Source organism: Barbus barbus, assembly GCF_936440315.1.
Source record: "Barbus barbus genome assembly, chromosome: 35".
NCBI classification, from domain to species: domain Eukaryota; kingdom Metazoa; phylum Chordata; class Actinopteri; order Cypriniformes; family Cyprinidae; genus Barbus; species Barbus barbus.
In genome coordinates, this window is record NC_136763.1 from 10,349,527 (window position 1) to 10,367,720 (window position 18,194).

Here is an 18,194-nt window from a genome sequence, read left to right on the forward strand (position 1 = left end):
AGCAATTGAGGCTGTGGAGAAGTGGACCAAACAATGGGGATTCCGGTTGTCGGTGGAAAAAACCCAGGTCATCGGCTTCTCTAAAAAAAGGAAAATTCCAGATGTAAAATTAAAACTATATGGACTAACATTAGAACAAGTGTCTACTATCAGATACCTGGGAATGTTGATGGATGCAAGGCTCACATTTGGGGAACACATACAAAAGGTTGTGGATAAGTGCAAGAAAGGTATAAACATAATGAGATGTTTAGCAGGAGTGGAATGGGGAGCTTCAAATCAATCTCTTAAGAAAATATACTTTGCAATAATTAGATCTACAATAGACTATGGTAGAATAATATATGGATCAGCAGCAAAAAGTCTAATATCCAAAATAGATGTAATTCAAAATCAAGCACTCAGAATTTGCTGTGGAGCTGTCAGATCATCTCCTGTGGCGGCAATACAAGTGGAGGTGGGAGAAATGCCTCTTGATATTCGTGAACTCCAGCTTAAACTGGTATACTGGACGAGTCTTAGGGGACATTCTTCGAACCATCCAGTCAAAAATGTGTTGAGAAATTGTTGGGAATATGAGAAAGCCCAAATTAAAAGTTTCGGATGGGAGATAGGGAAGCTTATCCAGACTATAGGGATAGATAAGCTCAACATTAGTCCAACAGTAGTATTGCCTGCTTCCCCTCCGTGGCTCAATTCAATGCCTTGTGTAGATATCAAATTAACACTAAGCATTAAAGATAGACGTAACATGGTCCCAATCGCAACAATTGTTCAACAACACCTTAGAAATTAATATCCTTATTCAAAACAAATATTTACAGATGGCTCCAAAGACCCGGGTACGGGACGAACATCATCAGCAATTTACATACCTACATTAAGGTACAGTAATGCAAAAAGAACGACAGATAATATATCAGTATATACAGCTGAGATGGTGGCCATTATGATGGCATTGCAATGGATTGAAGAAACAAAACAAACATGTACAATAATATGTTCAGATTCTCTATCAGCCCTTAACAGTCTAACGAGTGGTAAATCAAATACTAGACAAGACATTTTAACAGAAATATTACAGAACCTACGTATACAGAGTCAATCAAATGAACATAACAGTAGCATTTATGTGGGTTCCGGCACATGTAGGAGTAGACGGTAATGATGAAGTGGATAAACTGGCAAAGAGGGCTCTAAGACATGATAACATAGAAATAGATCACCCTCTGGGAAAATCTGAAGTCAAGAGAATAATAAAAACAGCTCTAAATCAAATTTGGCAAAAAAAGTGGGATAAAGGACATAAAGGACGACATATGCACAACATACAAAATAAAGTAGGTTTAATAAGAGCAAGCTTTGGCAATAGAAGGGAAGATACAATAATTTCTCACCTGAGAATTGGACATACAGCACTAAATAAATCACTGCAGTTGATAGGGAAACACGACAATGGACAATGTAGCAAATGTGGTCAGCCAGAGACTATAGAACATGTCATATTTCATTGCGGAGCATACAAAAGAGAAAGATTACAATTTAAAAATGACTTGATGCAAATAGGAATCAACACAATAAATATGGAAAGTGTTCTAAGTAGTTCATATAAAGTTTATGAAGTATTGATACATTTTTTAAAATCAATAGATTCCTTTAAGAGAATTTAGTATTTTTTTTTTCTCATCTCCCCCCATTCTGTTTATTCCTAAACATCCAATCCCCACTTCCTGCGTTACCTCATGAAAACAGAGCTCATTCTCTAAACCCCCAGTAGATGGCGATATGCACCAAAAGTTGGATGCCAACCGCCATAACTGAAGAAGAAGAAGAACCCTCGGGAAGTGGAAAGGGAACAATTGGGTTTGGTCTCTGCTGGTCTCGCGGCTTGGTGAACATGCTGACTTTCCTCCTCTCCAGTCCAAGGCTTGATGTTGTGGTTTTTGTATTTGTAGTTTTTTTTTCTGTTACTTTAAATGTAGTTGTGTCTGTTTTATAATTAAAATACTTATGTGCAAATTTGATTATGTTGTATTGACTCTCCATTTATGTTGCTGCTCCTTGAGCCAAGGGGTTGTAACATATGGGGGCTCGTCCGGGATCAACTAAATTGGCTTAGGATTTTGGTATAATTTGGATAGTTCTTTAATTAGAATTATGATTTGGACAATTATTTAATTAGAATTATAATTTGTATAATTCTTTAATTCGAATTAGAATTTGGGTAATTCTTTAGAATTACAGGTTGGTTTATCCTTTAGGTAAAATTATTGGTTGGGTAAAATAAGTTTTGGGGAGTGCCATATGACGGTATTTTTTGTTTTGATTAGTGGTTTTGGACTGGAGAGAGAATTGTCCAGCAGTTGCACTAAATTGTTCAGATGTTGCAGTTTAGACTGCATAAGCCAAAAATAACCCCGTGTTAGGCTGAAGTTAGCTTAACGTTTTTTGTTGTTTTAGTTTGTTGTTTTTGGTGCGTCGGACGCGGGTAGACTGGTTAGCAGTTGAGCTGCATGTGGGCGTGCCGAAGACTAGGGTTGAGTATAATTGGTAGAGTGTGTATATTATTTAGATACTGGGTAACTTAACAAATTTTTCTGGCAGTTGAAGTGTGAACTGTTGGGTTTGGTGAGTATTAATATTTTGTTGTTCAAATGACCTTTTAGTAACAAAGTCAGGTAAAAATGGATTTGTTACAGGATTTCTTTGTTGCTCCTACAATGGGTAAATTAGAGCATCTTTCAAAAGAGCAATTATTTAAAGAAGTCGAACATTTTGAGTTTGAATTGGCTTTAGCGAAAAGTACTAAGGTAAAACCTCTGCGAGGGGCTGTAGAGGAGAAATTAAGAGAGATGTTGGTTTTGACTTCGGAGACTCAGTCTGATGAAGAGGTGATACCTGAAGGTATTTCCACACCTCATGCGTTGTTAGATCCTAATAGGTTAACCTATGAGCAACAGTTAGAAATCCTTAAGATACAAAATAAAGAACGTGAATTGGACCGAGAACTTGAGTTACAGAAATTGAGAAGCCAAGAGCGAGAACAAGAACGGAATTTTGAAACATTTAGAATGCAACAAAAAATGGAAGAGGTGAAATTAGCTCAGGAGGCTGAACGGTTAAAATTGATCGGACAAGGGAAGTTTTCTGGGGGTAATGTTGATTCTTCAAATGATCAGGAAATTGCAGGGGCGAGTGGAAATCGAATGACCGGTTTAGTACAGATGATTAAACTCTTACCTAAATTCAATGATCGAGATCCAGATGTGTTTTTTTTTCTCTATTTGAAAGCTTTGCTGAGGTTAGGGGATGGAACGATGCTGAACGTACACTTTTACTACAAAGTGTTTTGGAAGGAAAAGCTCAGGAAGCTTTCATTTCCCTTTCTTCTGAAAATCGAAGGAACTATAAGGTAGTAAAAGGGGCGGTTTTAAAAGCGTATGAACTTGTCCCTGAAGCGTATTGGCAACGTTTTAGAGGTTGGAAAAAAGATGAGCGTAAAACGCATGTTGAAGTGGCAAGAGAATTGACAAGTCTCTTTAATCGTTGGCTTACATCGTTGTGTGTTAGTACTTTTGAGAAGCTTTCTAATCTAATAGTTTTGGAGCAGTTTAAAAACATTATTCCAGAGCGTTTCGCGATGTATGTAAACGAACATAAGGTGACGACGACTGCTGAGGCTGCCATTCTTGCAGACGAATATGTACTAATCCACAAAAATACCAGTGATTATTTTTATAAAAAACCAAGTAACAGCGGAAATGCAGGGAGAATGAGTCCGAACAGATCAGAGCATGTTAGAAAAATGGATCCAGAGTCAAGTTGCAGGTATTGTTTGGAAAAGGGTCATTGGAAAAAGGAGTGCCCTATATTAAGAAATAAGTATAAGTCCGTGGTTCCAAAAGCTGTTGGTCTCGTGTCTACTACTGGTTTGATTTTGAAATCAGATGTAAGAGAAGCAAAGACTTGTGGGGGAAATAAGGGGCTTTTGCAAGCAGGATACGAACCGTTCATAACTATGGGGACTGTGTCGTTGAAAGATTTTATGAGAGTGCCTGTTATGATATTACGTGACACAGGATCATCTGAATCTTTCTTATTGGATTCGAAACTACCGTTTTCTTCAAAATCAGATACGGGGAAAAGCGTTCTAATCCAAGGTATTGGATTAGACGTATTTTCGGCTCCTTTGCATCAAGTTCAAAATTGTGGCCCATTTTAGCTTAACCAGCCATTTCTACCTAAAATGACCTTTTTCACAATTTTAGTTTCTTTTTTAAATTAAACTTTTATATTTGAAAGAGCATGTCAAAGCATTGTTCATAAACCTTTGCTTTGTTGGTAAGCAGTGTTGGGTAAGTTACTCCAAAAAAAGTAATTACATCTTCAACAGTGTAATTAGATTACTATATAAATTACTCTATCCAAAATGTATTTAATTACTTATTACTCATTACTTTGTAAACCAACCCAATTCATTACACGAATGAAGATAGTTAACCCAAAACTCCGACACTTCAAAATGTTCCTGAAGAAATCATAAAATAAATCCATATGAATGTTGTTTAATCTACTTTTGGGCCAAACTGTTCTATGAATGGTAAGGAGCAGTTTCAGTTATATTTCCACTTGAACTTGGTTAGGCATGGTCTGATTACAAACCATTCTTGATCCGGAATTCTAAGCCAAACATGCTGAACCATGCTTTAGAATGCCTGTAGTTGCTGCTCAGTTTTGGTCATTTGTCTTTTGCTACCCACAGTAGTTCTGTAGCTGGCCAAGCGTGCTATTTGAGCGAAGTATACAAGTTAACAGTAAAATCAAAATAAATATTTAATTCTTCATAACATGGGTGCTATTTACATCTGGTACCATATATTAACTCTTGCATTACCAAGGCAACGACTGACACACTGTGTTGCATTCCAAAGAGCTCCCTCAACAGCCCAACAGTGAAAAATGAAACCACATCTGTATCGACTTGGGCTGGATCAGCACAGAATGGAATGGTTAAGCAACGAGAATGGTTTGGCCCTACGGTGGAAAAGCGGCTCAAGTCTTCTAAATAGACCTAAATATATGATCAACTGTTTAAAGTTTTGGGTAAATAGAAATTATGTTGAAGTACCGAAATTTCTCTGATTTCATTGAAAATGCCTTCATTTGTGTTCCGAAAATTAAGAGGCCAAATTCATGCCGCGTTTCCACGGTCGGGCCAGTAGCCTCGTGGCAACTCCTGTAAATCCCACCCAAGAGGGAGATGAATGAAATAAATCACTAAATAAATATATCAGAAGCTGTCGTTGTTTAGTCTTTATTTACAAACTTGGACACCACCCGAGGCTATTGACTGACCACGAACAGGAAATAGAGCTTACTTGGGCATTTTAGATTCGTTAATGTCTTGCGGCCTTGCTGTTATTTTATTTTCTTTGAACAAATACATTTTGGGCTAAAATTGTGTTGTAATGCAAGCGTTACTGAACTGGTACCGAGTAAAATATTACTGAAAATTGATTAGTAATGCTACTGCGTTACAACAAAAAGTAGTCAGTTACTGTAATGCATTAATTTTGTAATGCATTACTCCCAACACTGGAAATTACACTGAATGTTCACTGGACAAATAGATTAGTTGATTATAATATTGATTCTGCCCTTTGAGCTAATTTGACAACCTTGACATGGAATCTGCTAAAATTGTCCGTACTGCACTGGGCAAGTTAAATATTGATAACATAATTGAATACCATATAATTAATATATTATTCAACAATGTAGCTACTTCACTTGCAAGGTGTTAGCATCTAACATTTGGGGACAGTTTTACTAACAGCTTGCACCAGCGCAAACCTTCTTTTGGCGTTAAAATTGTGCTGTCAGGTTTTACTAAAGATGCGCAGTGAAGAACTAGCGCTGAAAAGAAGTGGACAGTTATTTTTGCGGCTGACCTTATTGAATATGCATTTGTATGAGTTTCCCTTTCAGAGTTTTCAAATGAATCACGCAACGAGATTTACTAATCTTTGCGCTTGTAAAATTACTTTTATTTGCGCCATTATTTAACGCCCAAATAAAGCATCTTAAGCTATGTTGCGCTTGAAATCGCTGCAATTATTGTTGCTAGGAGGAGGCACCACAGAGAACGATAAACACATATTTAAACACATATTCAAAAAAGCAACACATTGTCCAAACATATTGTTTGCCAAGCAATGTTATTTTTAATTTGCTTCAGGAAATAAAAGACGACTTAGAGCTGAACTTGACTCCTAGTTTGGGCTTCCATCAAAACTTCTAGCAAACCTTTATTTTTTGTCCCCCAGTTCTTTTCAACGGACTATGGCTTCTTTATTTCTTTATTAGCGGTAGATTGCGTTGGTCATTATAGAAATGAGATGTTGCATCTGTGTTCTTTAATTTGCTCGCTGTTCGTAAATAACCCGCAGAAATGTCCACGCCCATCGATGCCGTTTTGAAATTGTGCTCTGGCGCTAATTCGCCCTGTTTAGTAAAACTGGCCCTTAGAATTCAAATGTAAATGTACAGGGTTTTTTTTTTTTTTTTTTTTAAGAAAATAAGTTAAATAAAACAGCATTGCTTTTTACAGTGGTATGACTTTAGACATGAAACACAATGATCCTACCATGGACTCCACTGTGGCATGAATTCTCTTCCTATAAGCGTAGTAGAGAAAATAAGAAAATGAAACGAAAAGGTTTTTTTTTTTTTTTATTGCACCAAATAGGATAGATTATGTTAAAAGGGGCTCAGGTCTTCAGGGAGTGTCAGTCTCAGAAACAGTGGATGTCTGAGAAGCAGTAGCTGGATCAGATCCATTGGCAGTTTAGAGGCAGCAGCCATCTGTTTTTCAAAGTCAGACTGCGAGACAGTGGAAGCTTCAGAGGTAGTGTCAGTCTCTGAGTTAGAGTCAGTCTATGAGGTAGTGTCAGTCTCAGAGACCCTGGCACCCTCATTATATTCAAGAGCAGTCTCAGAGGTAGTGTCAGTCTCAAAGGCAGTGGTAGGCTCCAATGCAGTGTTAGTCTTCGAGGCAGTGGAAATTACTAGTCAGTGTTGTCTTTGAAGCACAGTCAGTCTGAGATGCAGTGCTGTTCTATGAGGCAGGCTCAATCTGAGAGGCAGTGCTTTTCAATGGAAGTGTCATTCTCAGATGCAGGGCCAGTCTGAGAGGCTGTGTGAGTGTGATAGGCAATGAAAGTCTCAGAGACCGTGTCAGTGTCAAGGGCAGTGTTATTTATGAGGCAGTGTCAGTCTCAGGTGCATTGACAGTCTCAGGGGCAATGATGGTCTCATGCACAATGTCAGTCTCAGGCGCAATGTCAGTCAGAGAGACAATGAGAGTCTCAGGGACAATTTCAGTCTCAAAGAAAGTGTCAGTCTCAGGCACAACGACAGTCTCAGAGACAGTGTTATTCTCAGGTGCACTGTCAGTCTCAGGGACAATGACGGCCTTAGGCACAACACCAGTCTGAGGTTCAATGTTAGTCTCAGGGACGATGTCATTCTCAGGTGCACTGTCAGTCTCAGGGACAATGATGGCCTCAGGCACAACGTCAGTCTCGGAGACAGAGAAAGACTCCGGGACAATGTTAGTCTCAGAGACAGTGTTAGTCTCGGACGATGTCATTCTCAGGGAAAGACCCAGTCTCAGGCACAATTTCAGTTTCGGGACGATGACGGTCTCAGGTGCAATGTCAGTCTCAGAGACTCTGTCAGCTGCAGAGGTAGTGGCAGTCTCCTGATCCTGTGGCAAAAGAAGAAGAGAGCACAAACTATTATAGAATTGGATCTACTTTATTGTTATCAGAATAATGGTTACTGTGATTAAAAATTTTCAAATTTGGTTGATTGCGCATTGTTATATACTTCTGTGTAATCACTGCATTGAAGGGAAAACAACTTGATAATGAGCAAAATCTATTTTTGTTCATTTTATCTGGTATGTTCAACCTCAATATGTCCACTCTATTAAGGAATTATATATATATATAATATATGAAAAGAAGAAAAAAATCAGTAGAAAAAACTTTTTTGTTCACATTGTCCACAACTCAGTGTCAATCGGTTTTATTAATAGTATAAAAAGCAAGCAAAAATGTATTTTATACAATTGTATATGAAAAGAAAAAAAAAACTGTCAAATGTATCACCAGATAAGCATAAGTCTTTTAAACTGTTGTTCATTTGTATCTCCCAATTTGAGATTGATTTTCATAAATGGTTACATTTATTTGCCTGACTTTGATTAAAATAATTTTTAACAACTCCCATGATTACACAAAATTATTTTAAAAACAATGTTTGAATTTCTACATTTTATGATACCCAAAAGGAACCAAACACCATGAATGACTCATTTGCTCAGATGAATGAATAATGTGCTTCTGTGAAATCCCACTCCATTTGACTCTTAGTTGTCTTTCTGGAGATTTGTTGTTGTTTGATGTCTTCCTCTTTTACTGTATTTGGTGAATTATTTTTCACCCTGGTAGAGTACCACCACAACATCAACAGACTGGCAGTGATCAGCATGGTTTTGTTTTTGGGAACCAGCTGAATGTTCTAAAATCTAGATAAATGTGCAAAGTCTTGCCGAAAGTCTTGGGTTAAGAGTGCAATCGAGCAGAGTGAATATTGTTGTAAAGCAAACCGAATATTGCAGTTGAGCAGAATGCAAACGAGCAGACTGCGTTTTGAAAGCGATCAAAGACTTTGAATAAATATAACAAACAAGAGGACTGACACTATTTTCACTATTCAATCAATAAAATAGTTTCGCAACTGAAAACATGTAATTTCTCAGTAAGGAGGTGAAAACATTGCTGTACTTGAAGCAGTTAAACCTACAGATTCATTATTAGAAGAGAAAGAGCACTGACTCAAATAATAAGCTACAGACGCTTTCTCTCTCTCTCTCTCTCTCTCTCTCTCTCTCTCGCTCTCTCTCTCTCTCTCTTTCGGTAGTACGGTACGAGTGAGTTTCTATCTTTTCTTTGTCTTTTGCTGTTTCTTTTTTGACAATTTCTTGTTTGGCAGACGTTTTGCTAAACAACTTGTAGTGCTGATGAAGATTGCAGTCCTGAGTAGCGATGTCCGGTATAGTGCCTCAGAATGAGAAAACAAATGAGAAGCAGACAAAGTGATGATAGAAAATGCAGTCAGAAATGGTGAAGGACGAAGTGTTGACATAGGAAAAAAGAAAGAGAAATGAGTTTTATTATATCTTAATTTATTAACGATTCATGGCTCCTCCTCCCGACCGAATGTTTTACCTGCGTTTTTCAGTCAATTTCAGTCAACGGGTATTTTGAGTTTTGCATTTGATTGACACTTCACCATCCCATGAGGCCAGGGGAGAGTACTAATGAATGTCAGTGAAGAAACTTAGCAACCAGTGAAACACTGGTCATGTGACATTAACAAAATGGTGAATGTAATCTGTTCCAGATTTCAAAACATACTTTTTAAGTAAGTTTAAATTCAAATGTGGCTCAGTACCTCAGACAGTACGCCAACCATGTTTAGCCTACTTAACACCTTTAGTGAGGGAAAGAACTACAATCCCATGAAGCATGGCAAATGGCATTAATCTAATTAAAAGATTGAGAAATTTAAAATTATTAAATTAAAGCTGTTGGTTGTAACTATAAACCATATGTTTTTTGTTAATTTCAAAATATGCATATACCAATATTTTCGAGAGCATAGGGAGACCGACTACAGTACAACATTGGCGGCGCTTCATGGGAGTGGGCAGAGCAAAAAATCCTTTTGGCGCTTTGCTCGCTGCGACTATTACTGGTGGCATCATGGGTAATGTAGTTTTTAATATTATTAAACATGATTGTTTTGAAAATAAGTTGAATTAATGCGAACAGATGGGTTTAACAAAAGCATTAACAATCGATTAACGGAGTCACGTGACGTGCTCATAAACCTATGCTGTGTTCCAGGCAACCCGTAACCCGTGTTTTTCCGACCTTCTACCCGTGAAATTGCACTGGAACAGCAGTCAAACCTGTGACTTCCCACCCGTGAACTCGTACTAGATCAAGGTACTCCCAGTTCTGACCTCTGACGTCACATAGACCGTGAAACAACAATGATAGCCCCTACGGATGCATTTCCAAATAATGCAAAATAAAAGGTATAACAGTTTCTCTTGCCTTATGTGCCGTTTTTCCTCCTCCGTTTCCCTCAAATAAGCAAGAAAGCACCTTTGGCAATAGAAATGATTGTAAATGAGCATAAGCCCAATACGGTCCGCTTTGCAAGGCAAGGCAAGTTTATTTATATAGCACATTTCATACACAGTGGTAATTCAAAGTGCTTTACATAAAAGAAAGTGAAATAGACATTAAAAATCAATAAAAAAACATGGAAATAAAAACAAGGAATTTTAAAATGATATAGAAATTGATTATACTTAAAATTAATTGCAGTCAGTTCGGACATATAGCACAGCGCTCATTCAACAAATGCACAGTTAAACAGATGAGTTTTGAGTCTTGATTTAAATGTGGCTAATATTTTAGCACATCTGATCTCTTCTGGAAGCTGGTTCCAACTGCGGGCCGCATAATAGCTAAAAGCAGACTCCCCTTATTCTGTGTGAACTCCCCTTTGCTGGTTTGTTTACATCTAGCTACCACAATTCCTTGCACTCAGGCAGTTTGACGTGACTTCCCTGGAACACTACAAAGTCGCAAATCGTGGTTTGAAGTCGTGACTTACGGGCTCAAAAACCTGCCTGGAACGCAGCACTAGTCGCACTTGACCCCTTTTTTTGTTTGTTTCATTTTAAGTTTAATTCATTAATAATACTTTCACTGGTGGCATACAATCGGAAACAACAGGAGTTGTCTCCGTTGGCTTCTCCGATTAAGAAGAAATCTAAGTGACTGACCGTGAGCAATATGGTGGACAAGATGGCGAACACTGTTACTCACTTTGAGGACATTCTAAGAACCAAGTTGAAGGCGATGCGGAACGAGTTCGCTTCTCATATGTCAGTTGTTCAGTCGATATGATCTAAACTGGATCTTCTTACAGGGGAGATGAGAGAATAAAAGAAAGTCGTTGCAGATCACGACAGGCGAGTAGCTGCGCTAGAGCAACAGGTTGTGGACTTACAGGATCGCGATAGGCACAGCAATCTGCGTCTGGACGAATTGCCTGAAGGTTCCGAAAAGGACGACCCTATGAGCTTTTTGAAAAGTTTGCTACCGACGTGGATCCCATCTCTGATGGGCAAAGAGATTGAAGTGGAGCGAGCGCATTGCGTGTACAAGGCTATCCTCAGATCGCACTAAACCACAGGTTTTCATCTTTAAACTGCTGCGGTACATGGACAGGGAGCTCATTCTGCCAGACTTCATGCCCCGGTGAAAACTTCCGACGGAGCAACGCTGTCTTTCTTTCCAGATTTTTCTCCAGTCACCGCAAAAAGAAGTGCATTTGCACCAATTAGTAAGGAAATGAGAAACGCTGGCATCCAGAATTTTCTTCTTTATCCTGCAACGCTGATCCTCAATCAAGGTGAACCTAAAATGCTACACTCCCCAGAAGAAGCAAGAGTTTTTCTCAGATCCCATTCATCCACCAACTCTGTGAACTTCAACTGGTCATTTGCTGAGAATCCGAGAAGAGATGCTCTAAATGGTTTGGTGACTGTGTCTTTCACTGTTCACTTTAATGTTCACTTCTTAATTCATAGTTACTAGAAGCTTTCATTGTGCATACAGTATTTTTTTACTGATTATGATGTTATTTTATTTATATTTCTAGTTGTATTCCATCTCTCTCCCTTTTTTTATTTATATATTTGTTTTTTTTTGTTTTTTTAAAAAGACATACTACCTAGTCAATATGTGACTATGGGGCCAATGTTGGTGTTACAGTAATGTGCAGGTTATTGTTAACACAACGGCCCATATTAAGGGATGCTGGCAGATCAAGATTTGTTCTTGGTTTGATCTGCCATAGTTCATGGGAATGTGTTTTTTTTTTTTTTTTTGAATGGTAACAGGGAGGGTGGGGGGTGGTTTAGTGGTAGACTCAACTGGTTTTATTTTCAAACTTGTATTTTGTCTTATTATGCAGTAATTCTGTTTGACACATATTACTGACCTTAACATTCTGAGTTGTAATATTAATGGGCTAAATGGCCCTCACAACGAACAGGTTTTCTGGATTTTTTGCGAAGAAGAAAGATAGTGTAAGTTCACGAATCCCATTTGAAAGAGGAGGATATACACAGGTGTAATACGTTTTATGAAGTGGTATCGCACTCATCTTCGGATACTAAAACCAAGAGTGTCCTAATATTGGGAGTTATAATATTTTATAATAGACTTTAAATATTACTATTTAAGACAAAGGTTGTGATACAGACGGTAGAATAACACATAAAAACAATAGTGGAGAATAGGAATATTGTATTTCAGTTTATGCCCCTTGTACTCCTGACCCTACTTTTTTTCTCTGTTTTGTCAACCTATCTCTTGAAATTTTTTCAATTTTGAAATTGTATTGGATGCAGATACGAATTCTGTAATGTCACATATCCTAGATAGATTTGGACCAAAGAAATCACACTCACAAGTTTTTTGTTGTTTTTTTCGGAATATGAATCTGTCATCTTCTCCTAAGTGTAATCTCTGTTCAGAAGGATCTTTAGACACGTTTTTGCATTGGTGTTTTTTGGGAGTGCCCTTCTCTCTCATCTTTTTGGTCTCAGCTCTCATAGGATCTGTTATATTTGTTGGGTACTGAGATATGTTTGACTCCGCACAATTTTTTCATGAATGACTTTTGGGACTTCACCTTGTCCATCCAACAAAGATGTTTACTGGTAGCTGCTCTCACAGCAGCAAAAAAATGCTAGTCAACCGTTGGAGTCCTCCTCACACAATGGACGGACGAACCTGGACTGTGTGTTTGTTGGACATTGTCTCGATGGAACTCTCAACTTCTCGTGTGCATGGATCTAGTGTGGAAACTATAAGTTTGTGTCATTCAGAGTTTGATGTTGTCATCTTTTCTGGAATCCATGTGAAAATTATTTTACTGTGGGTTGGGGTGGGTTCTGAATTTGCACAGTTGTTTTTTTGTTTGTTACTGCTATTTCAGAAAGAAAATTGAATAAGTTGTTAACAAAAAACCAACCTCGGAGCTCACAGCAGGCCTGTCTTTAAAGGGTTGTCAATTATTCATCCATTTCCCTGGAGAAAACGAATAGAGTTTTTACTTCCTTAACCCGACTGTTGCGCTCTATGGGAGCAGCTGCGGCAAAAGAAGTTTCATCAGATTCCTTTAAACGCACCATGCAAATGCTGTCTAACACTCTGAATGATGATAATTAGCTTCACTTGTAGCACCAAAGGAAAGACCGCAGTCTAATACAAATGAGGCTGTACAAGGGACATGAGATGTGGGAGGAATTTTAAGTGTCACACACTGGAATATCATTAATGAATCAATGGACAAATTGAGCATTGTTTGTACATTACAAACATAGTTTAACACACCAATCAAAATCAAATTTTTGGATAAATATAATGTGACTATTTTCTTGCTAGATTTAGGCATAGAATATTGCTGAATGACAAAGAGTAAGGAAAAAATCATAAGTGTTTGCCCACTTTTCAGTAGCCTTTATTCTTTTTTCCCATAGGTTTTTTTTTTTTTAAGTCTTAAAAAATTATAAGCTATGAACCAAACCAACCAGCTATGAGGTGAATCTTTGATATTTGATTATAGCAAAAATAATAATTTTGAAAATTAAGGGAAAAAACTACAATCCCATGATGCATTGTGAATTAATGAATCTTCATTAATGAATTAATGAATTAAAAGGGAGTGGCTTCTCCCTGCAACTTTTTTAGCATGCACACCACGGTTGTTCAGTGTTCTCCTGATGTTGGGAATGGGAAAGCCGATTAGTCAACAGAAGAGATGGACGACAGCTCACGTAAGTGTTTTGAATAACTTGGTCGCAGTTCTGTTGTTTAAATAATTTACTTGCTACTAGGAAGGAATAGTTCGTTTCCTACCTATTTCTACTCTGCATTTTCGTTGTTTTTTCTGTTGACTGCACTTACTGGTAATCAGAATAATTTGCGCCTCAGCTGAGAACGAGCCTTTGTGATTGTGCAAAGTGTTAGTTTCGTCTTGAGCTATTAGCAGTCCTACCTTATTGGCTGGGCTGATCAGAAGCCGGCAACAGCGACTGTGAAAGTATTTAAACTGCGCGGTCGCTGCTCTAAGGTTGGGAAAGCCGATTAGTCACCAGAAGAGACGGACGACAGCTCACGTAAGTGTTTTGAATAACTTGGTCGCAGTTCTGTTGTTTAAATAATTTACTTGCTACTAGGAAGCTACTGTCCTCTGCAACCTCATAAACTATTACACATCTTGCTTTGGAGAGATCCTTTTGGTCGACCACTCCTGGGGAGGGTAACAATGGTCATGAATTTCCTACAATCTGTCTGACTGTGGAGTCCAAACTCTTTAGGGATGGTTTTTTAGCCTGACGAACAACAACAACTCTTTTTCTGAGGACCTCAGAAATCTCCTTTGGTTGTGCCATGGTACAATTCCACAAACATGATCAGACTTTGATATATCCCTGTTTTTAAATAAAGCAGATCAGGCACTGATACCTGATAGACATCCTGTTGATAGAAAACACATCTGAACAGATGACTCTAATTTCACCTTCAAATTAACTGCAAATTTTTGCAGTTCACATACTTTTGCCACTCACCGATTTGTAATATTGGATCATTTTCCAGAAAAAATTTATGAAAAAGTATATATTTTTGTCTCAATTGTTTGATCGGGTTTTCATTGACAAACTTTCAGAATTTGTTTAAAAATCCGATGACGTTTTGGGTCATATATTTATGTAGAAATATAGAAAATTCTAAAATATAGAAAATTCTAAAGGGTTCGAACTTTCAAGCACCATTGTGTGTGTGTGTGTGTATTAATGTATGTATGTATGTATAAATGTGTGTGTGTGTGTGTGTATATATATATATATATATATATATATATATATATACAGACACACACACACACAGTGGTGCTTGAAAGTTTAACAACCCGATAGCTCTTCTTTAACTATTTGTTAGTTTTTACATTTTTCTATGGAGCATTTTTGTTCATTCCCATTTTTTCACAAAAAAAACAAAACTCTAACAGGCCACATTCTGAATCTTTCTGCCAAATCTTTTGACTTCTCAGTTAGAGAGTCTTTACATATCGTACAATGCTGTCCATACCCTTTTGAGAAGACTGAAATGTCAACCAACCCTGGTTGAAGAAACTGATGATTCCATGGAAGCCATCAGATAGATGTTCCCATGTGACTTCCACTCCTGCATCCTTCAGCCGCTTAAGGAACAGAATGCCATCATCCCTCAACACATCAAACTCACAGGTCAAGATGAAGGTGGGAGGCGCGAGGCGAAGAACATCATCATCGGCTAGTAAAGGGGAGATCTCTGGGTCCAGCCCCTTTTTGATGATGTGATAGACATCAGCATCATGGCTTGTGATAACCTGCGGACTTCTTACTCCCTTTGTAAACTGAGGTGGAATATTTTCTGGATCAAGCCATTTCTTATAGCGAAGTTTTAGCTCGACAGGAACATGCTTGCCTTCCAGAATCTGCTGGCTCACAGACGTATTCCCATTGAGGTACTGCAGGTAATAGAACACCACACGGCCTCTGAACAATATGGGCACAGAGTGGTTCTGCTGGTATGAGGGCAGGTGGAAATCTGCCATCTGTAGTGCCGGATAGATGAGAACCTGGGCACAGGGAGATGGCAGATGACCATCCTGTGTCTTCGACAGCCTCTGGCAGAGAGCGGCTGCCAGGTTTCCCCCAGCACTGTCCCCACCAACTGCCACCCTGCATGGGTCCACCCCGAAATCGGTTGCAGCTATTGACAGGAAGTGGCGAGTCACGACCTCACAGTCATCTAGGTGGGCAGGGTACCTGTGCTCAGGGGCCAGACGGTATCTAAACATGGGAAACAGAGAAGGAAAACAATAGGGAAAATGAAACCAGCCAAAATTTTACTTAATTTTTACATTAAATGAGTATGCAAAAAGTCACCTTACTCAACAGACACAACTGTGGTGTCACTCTCCAGTGAAATATACTGACATACTTCATCGTAATCATCTGTGGAAGATCAAACAATGAAAACATGTGAAACTATCGACACAACAGTATTTCACTGTTTCTTTGAGTATATATATTACCAATGCAGCCAAACACCCATCCGCCACCATGAAAGTACACCAGGCCCCTTTTCTTCTCTCCTGAGGCAGCAGTAGGCTCATACACCCTCACTGGAACTCCACTGAAGGTCAAGTCCTTAATACGAAGCCCAGAGGGCACTGGACTTTTGCGAGCCATGATACAACATCTGAACCTTCGTATAAAATTCATCTGATGGCACAGCCCCAATCGCCCCAGAATTTGGCCCTAAAAGTGGATTGAATACAAAACTGACTCGTTGACAATGATTGGCCAATTCATAATACTCACTGTGCCATTAAATATGCCACTCATTGGGTAAAGACGGCCGCTTAGCCATTTAAATTCTGTACTCATATTCTGAGATAAGAAGAACAGCTCATATCTCCTTATGCCCTTGAGAGAATATCGAGCTAGTGCTTACAGAAAAACATGTTTAGTCTGCAGTATAAATGAGAATTTAACAAGAAATCTGCATATATGATTGGAGTTGCAGGCAAATGCAACACAAATAACATAAACACTCACCACAGCGCTTATCCCCACATACACACAATGAGTCACGCGTAGTTTCCAAGCATTAGCAACTCCAGGAGGAATATTTAAATTTCTTAGCTCTAAGTACACTGGGACAACTACTAATAAACAAAAAGCAGCAAAAAGAGCTGCAAATGCAATGAGCAGTATTGTGATTTCAGTGTGCATGTCTGGTTCAACGTATAGCATTCACAGCAAAAGATGTTCAAATACATGTTCCCTCCCCTTTATAGTGTAGGGACAAGGTTAAGTTGTGCCAAGGTTGCCAGGTCTACTGGTTTCACACCAAGTGTTGATTTTTTTATTTATTTATTTCCAAGAAAACAGCTTTACATTTTAATGAATTTTCAGTCAATCTTCTACGAAGTAAAACAGATTTTATTTTAGACTAGAGGTGTTTCAATTGCAATTCAGTACAAAGTTCACAAAATAGTGTCAGCCAGTATTGTGAAGGTTACTTTGGAAATGTAATAGGTTACAGATTACAAGTTGCCCTATTTAAAATGTAATAAGTGGTGTAACTATTCCAGTTTATTAAATTAACATAACTGGGGTGTAAGTACACAGGCATAAGCTACTTAAAAATAAAGTGTATAAAGATTGTACTTAAGTGTACTACATGTGTATCTGTACACCTTATGCAGCTACACCTTAGTTTGATTAACCCACAAGTACACAGCTTAAATACATGTAATACCTTTCTAATTAAATTAAAATTACAGAATATTACACAGGCATAAGCTACTTCAAATAAGTGTATCAAGACTGTACTTAAGTGTACAAATAGCTGTGTAACACGCTCATACATCACGCCTGATACATGTGTAACAGTAGCTGCTTATTACATCTACAGAATTACAAACTGTAATTATGTAGGCAACAATTACAGGCTGTTCCATAACTTAGTTACATGGTAAGTACATTTTGTTTCATGTAAGTACAATAGCTACTACTATGTACTTAACTAAGTAATTTCTCAGTATTTTATTTATTTTGTAATTAAATTACATAGCACCGTTACATGTAACTAGTTCCTACCCGATGCTGGTAAAAGCTCCCTAGTAAAAGCATATAGCACTGTATGAATTTATACTATCCAAGTAGATGAAAAGTCTGACCACAATACAAATTAAATCTGCCAACCCTGACTAATGCCCACTAGGTATGTTCTAACTGACCAGATAAGCTAATTAGTATTTCAACAATGCACATGGAAATATGCTGGCTGAATGTTTACATAAGAGATAACTGATGGTGGCACAGCTTTAGTGAAGACACAACGCTCACATTTATCAACTGGAAACTAATTCAGTTCCTTTAATCCTATTACTATGCAAATGCAAATGATAAAACTATT

General features: G+C 38.1%; 1 protein-coding gene across 1 annotated transcript; it reads right to left on the reverse strand.

Moving 5' to 3' along the window:
* Positions 1-15,151: 15,151 nt before the first annotated feature.
* LOC306854776 (arylacetamide deacetylase-like 4) lies at positions 15,152-17,005 on the reverse strand (the record flags this gene model as incomplete). Its single annotated transcript, XM_079393010.1, has 4 exons — positions 15,152-16,057; positions 16,159-16,222; positions 16,303-16,528; positions 16,829-17,005. The coding sequence occupies 4 exons, from the start codon at positions 17,003-17,005 to the stop codon at positions 15,274-15,276; spliced, it is 1,251 nt and encodes a 416-aa protein (XP_079249136.1). The 3' UTR covers positions 15,152-15,273.
* Between the last annotated feature and the right edge of the window lie 1,189 nt (positions 17,006-18,194).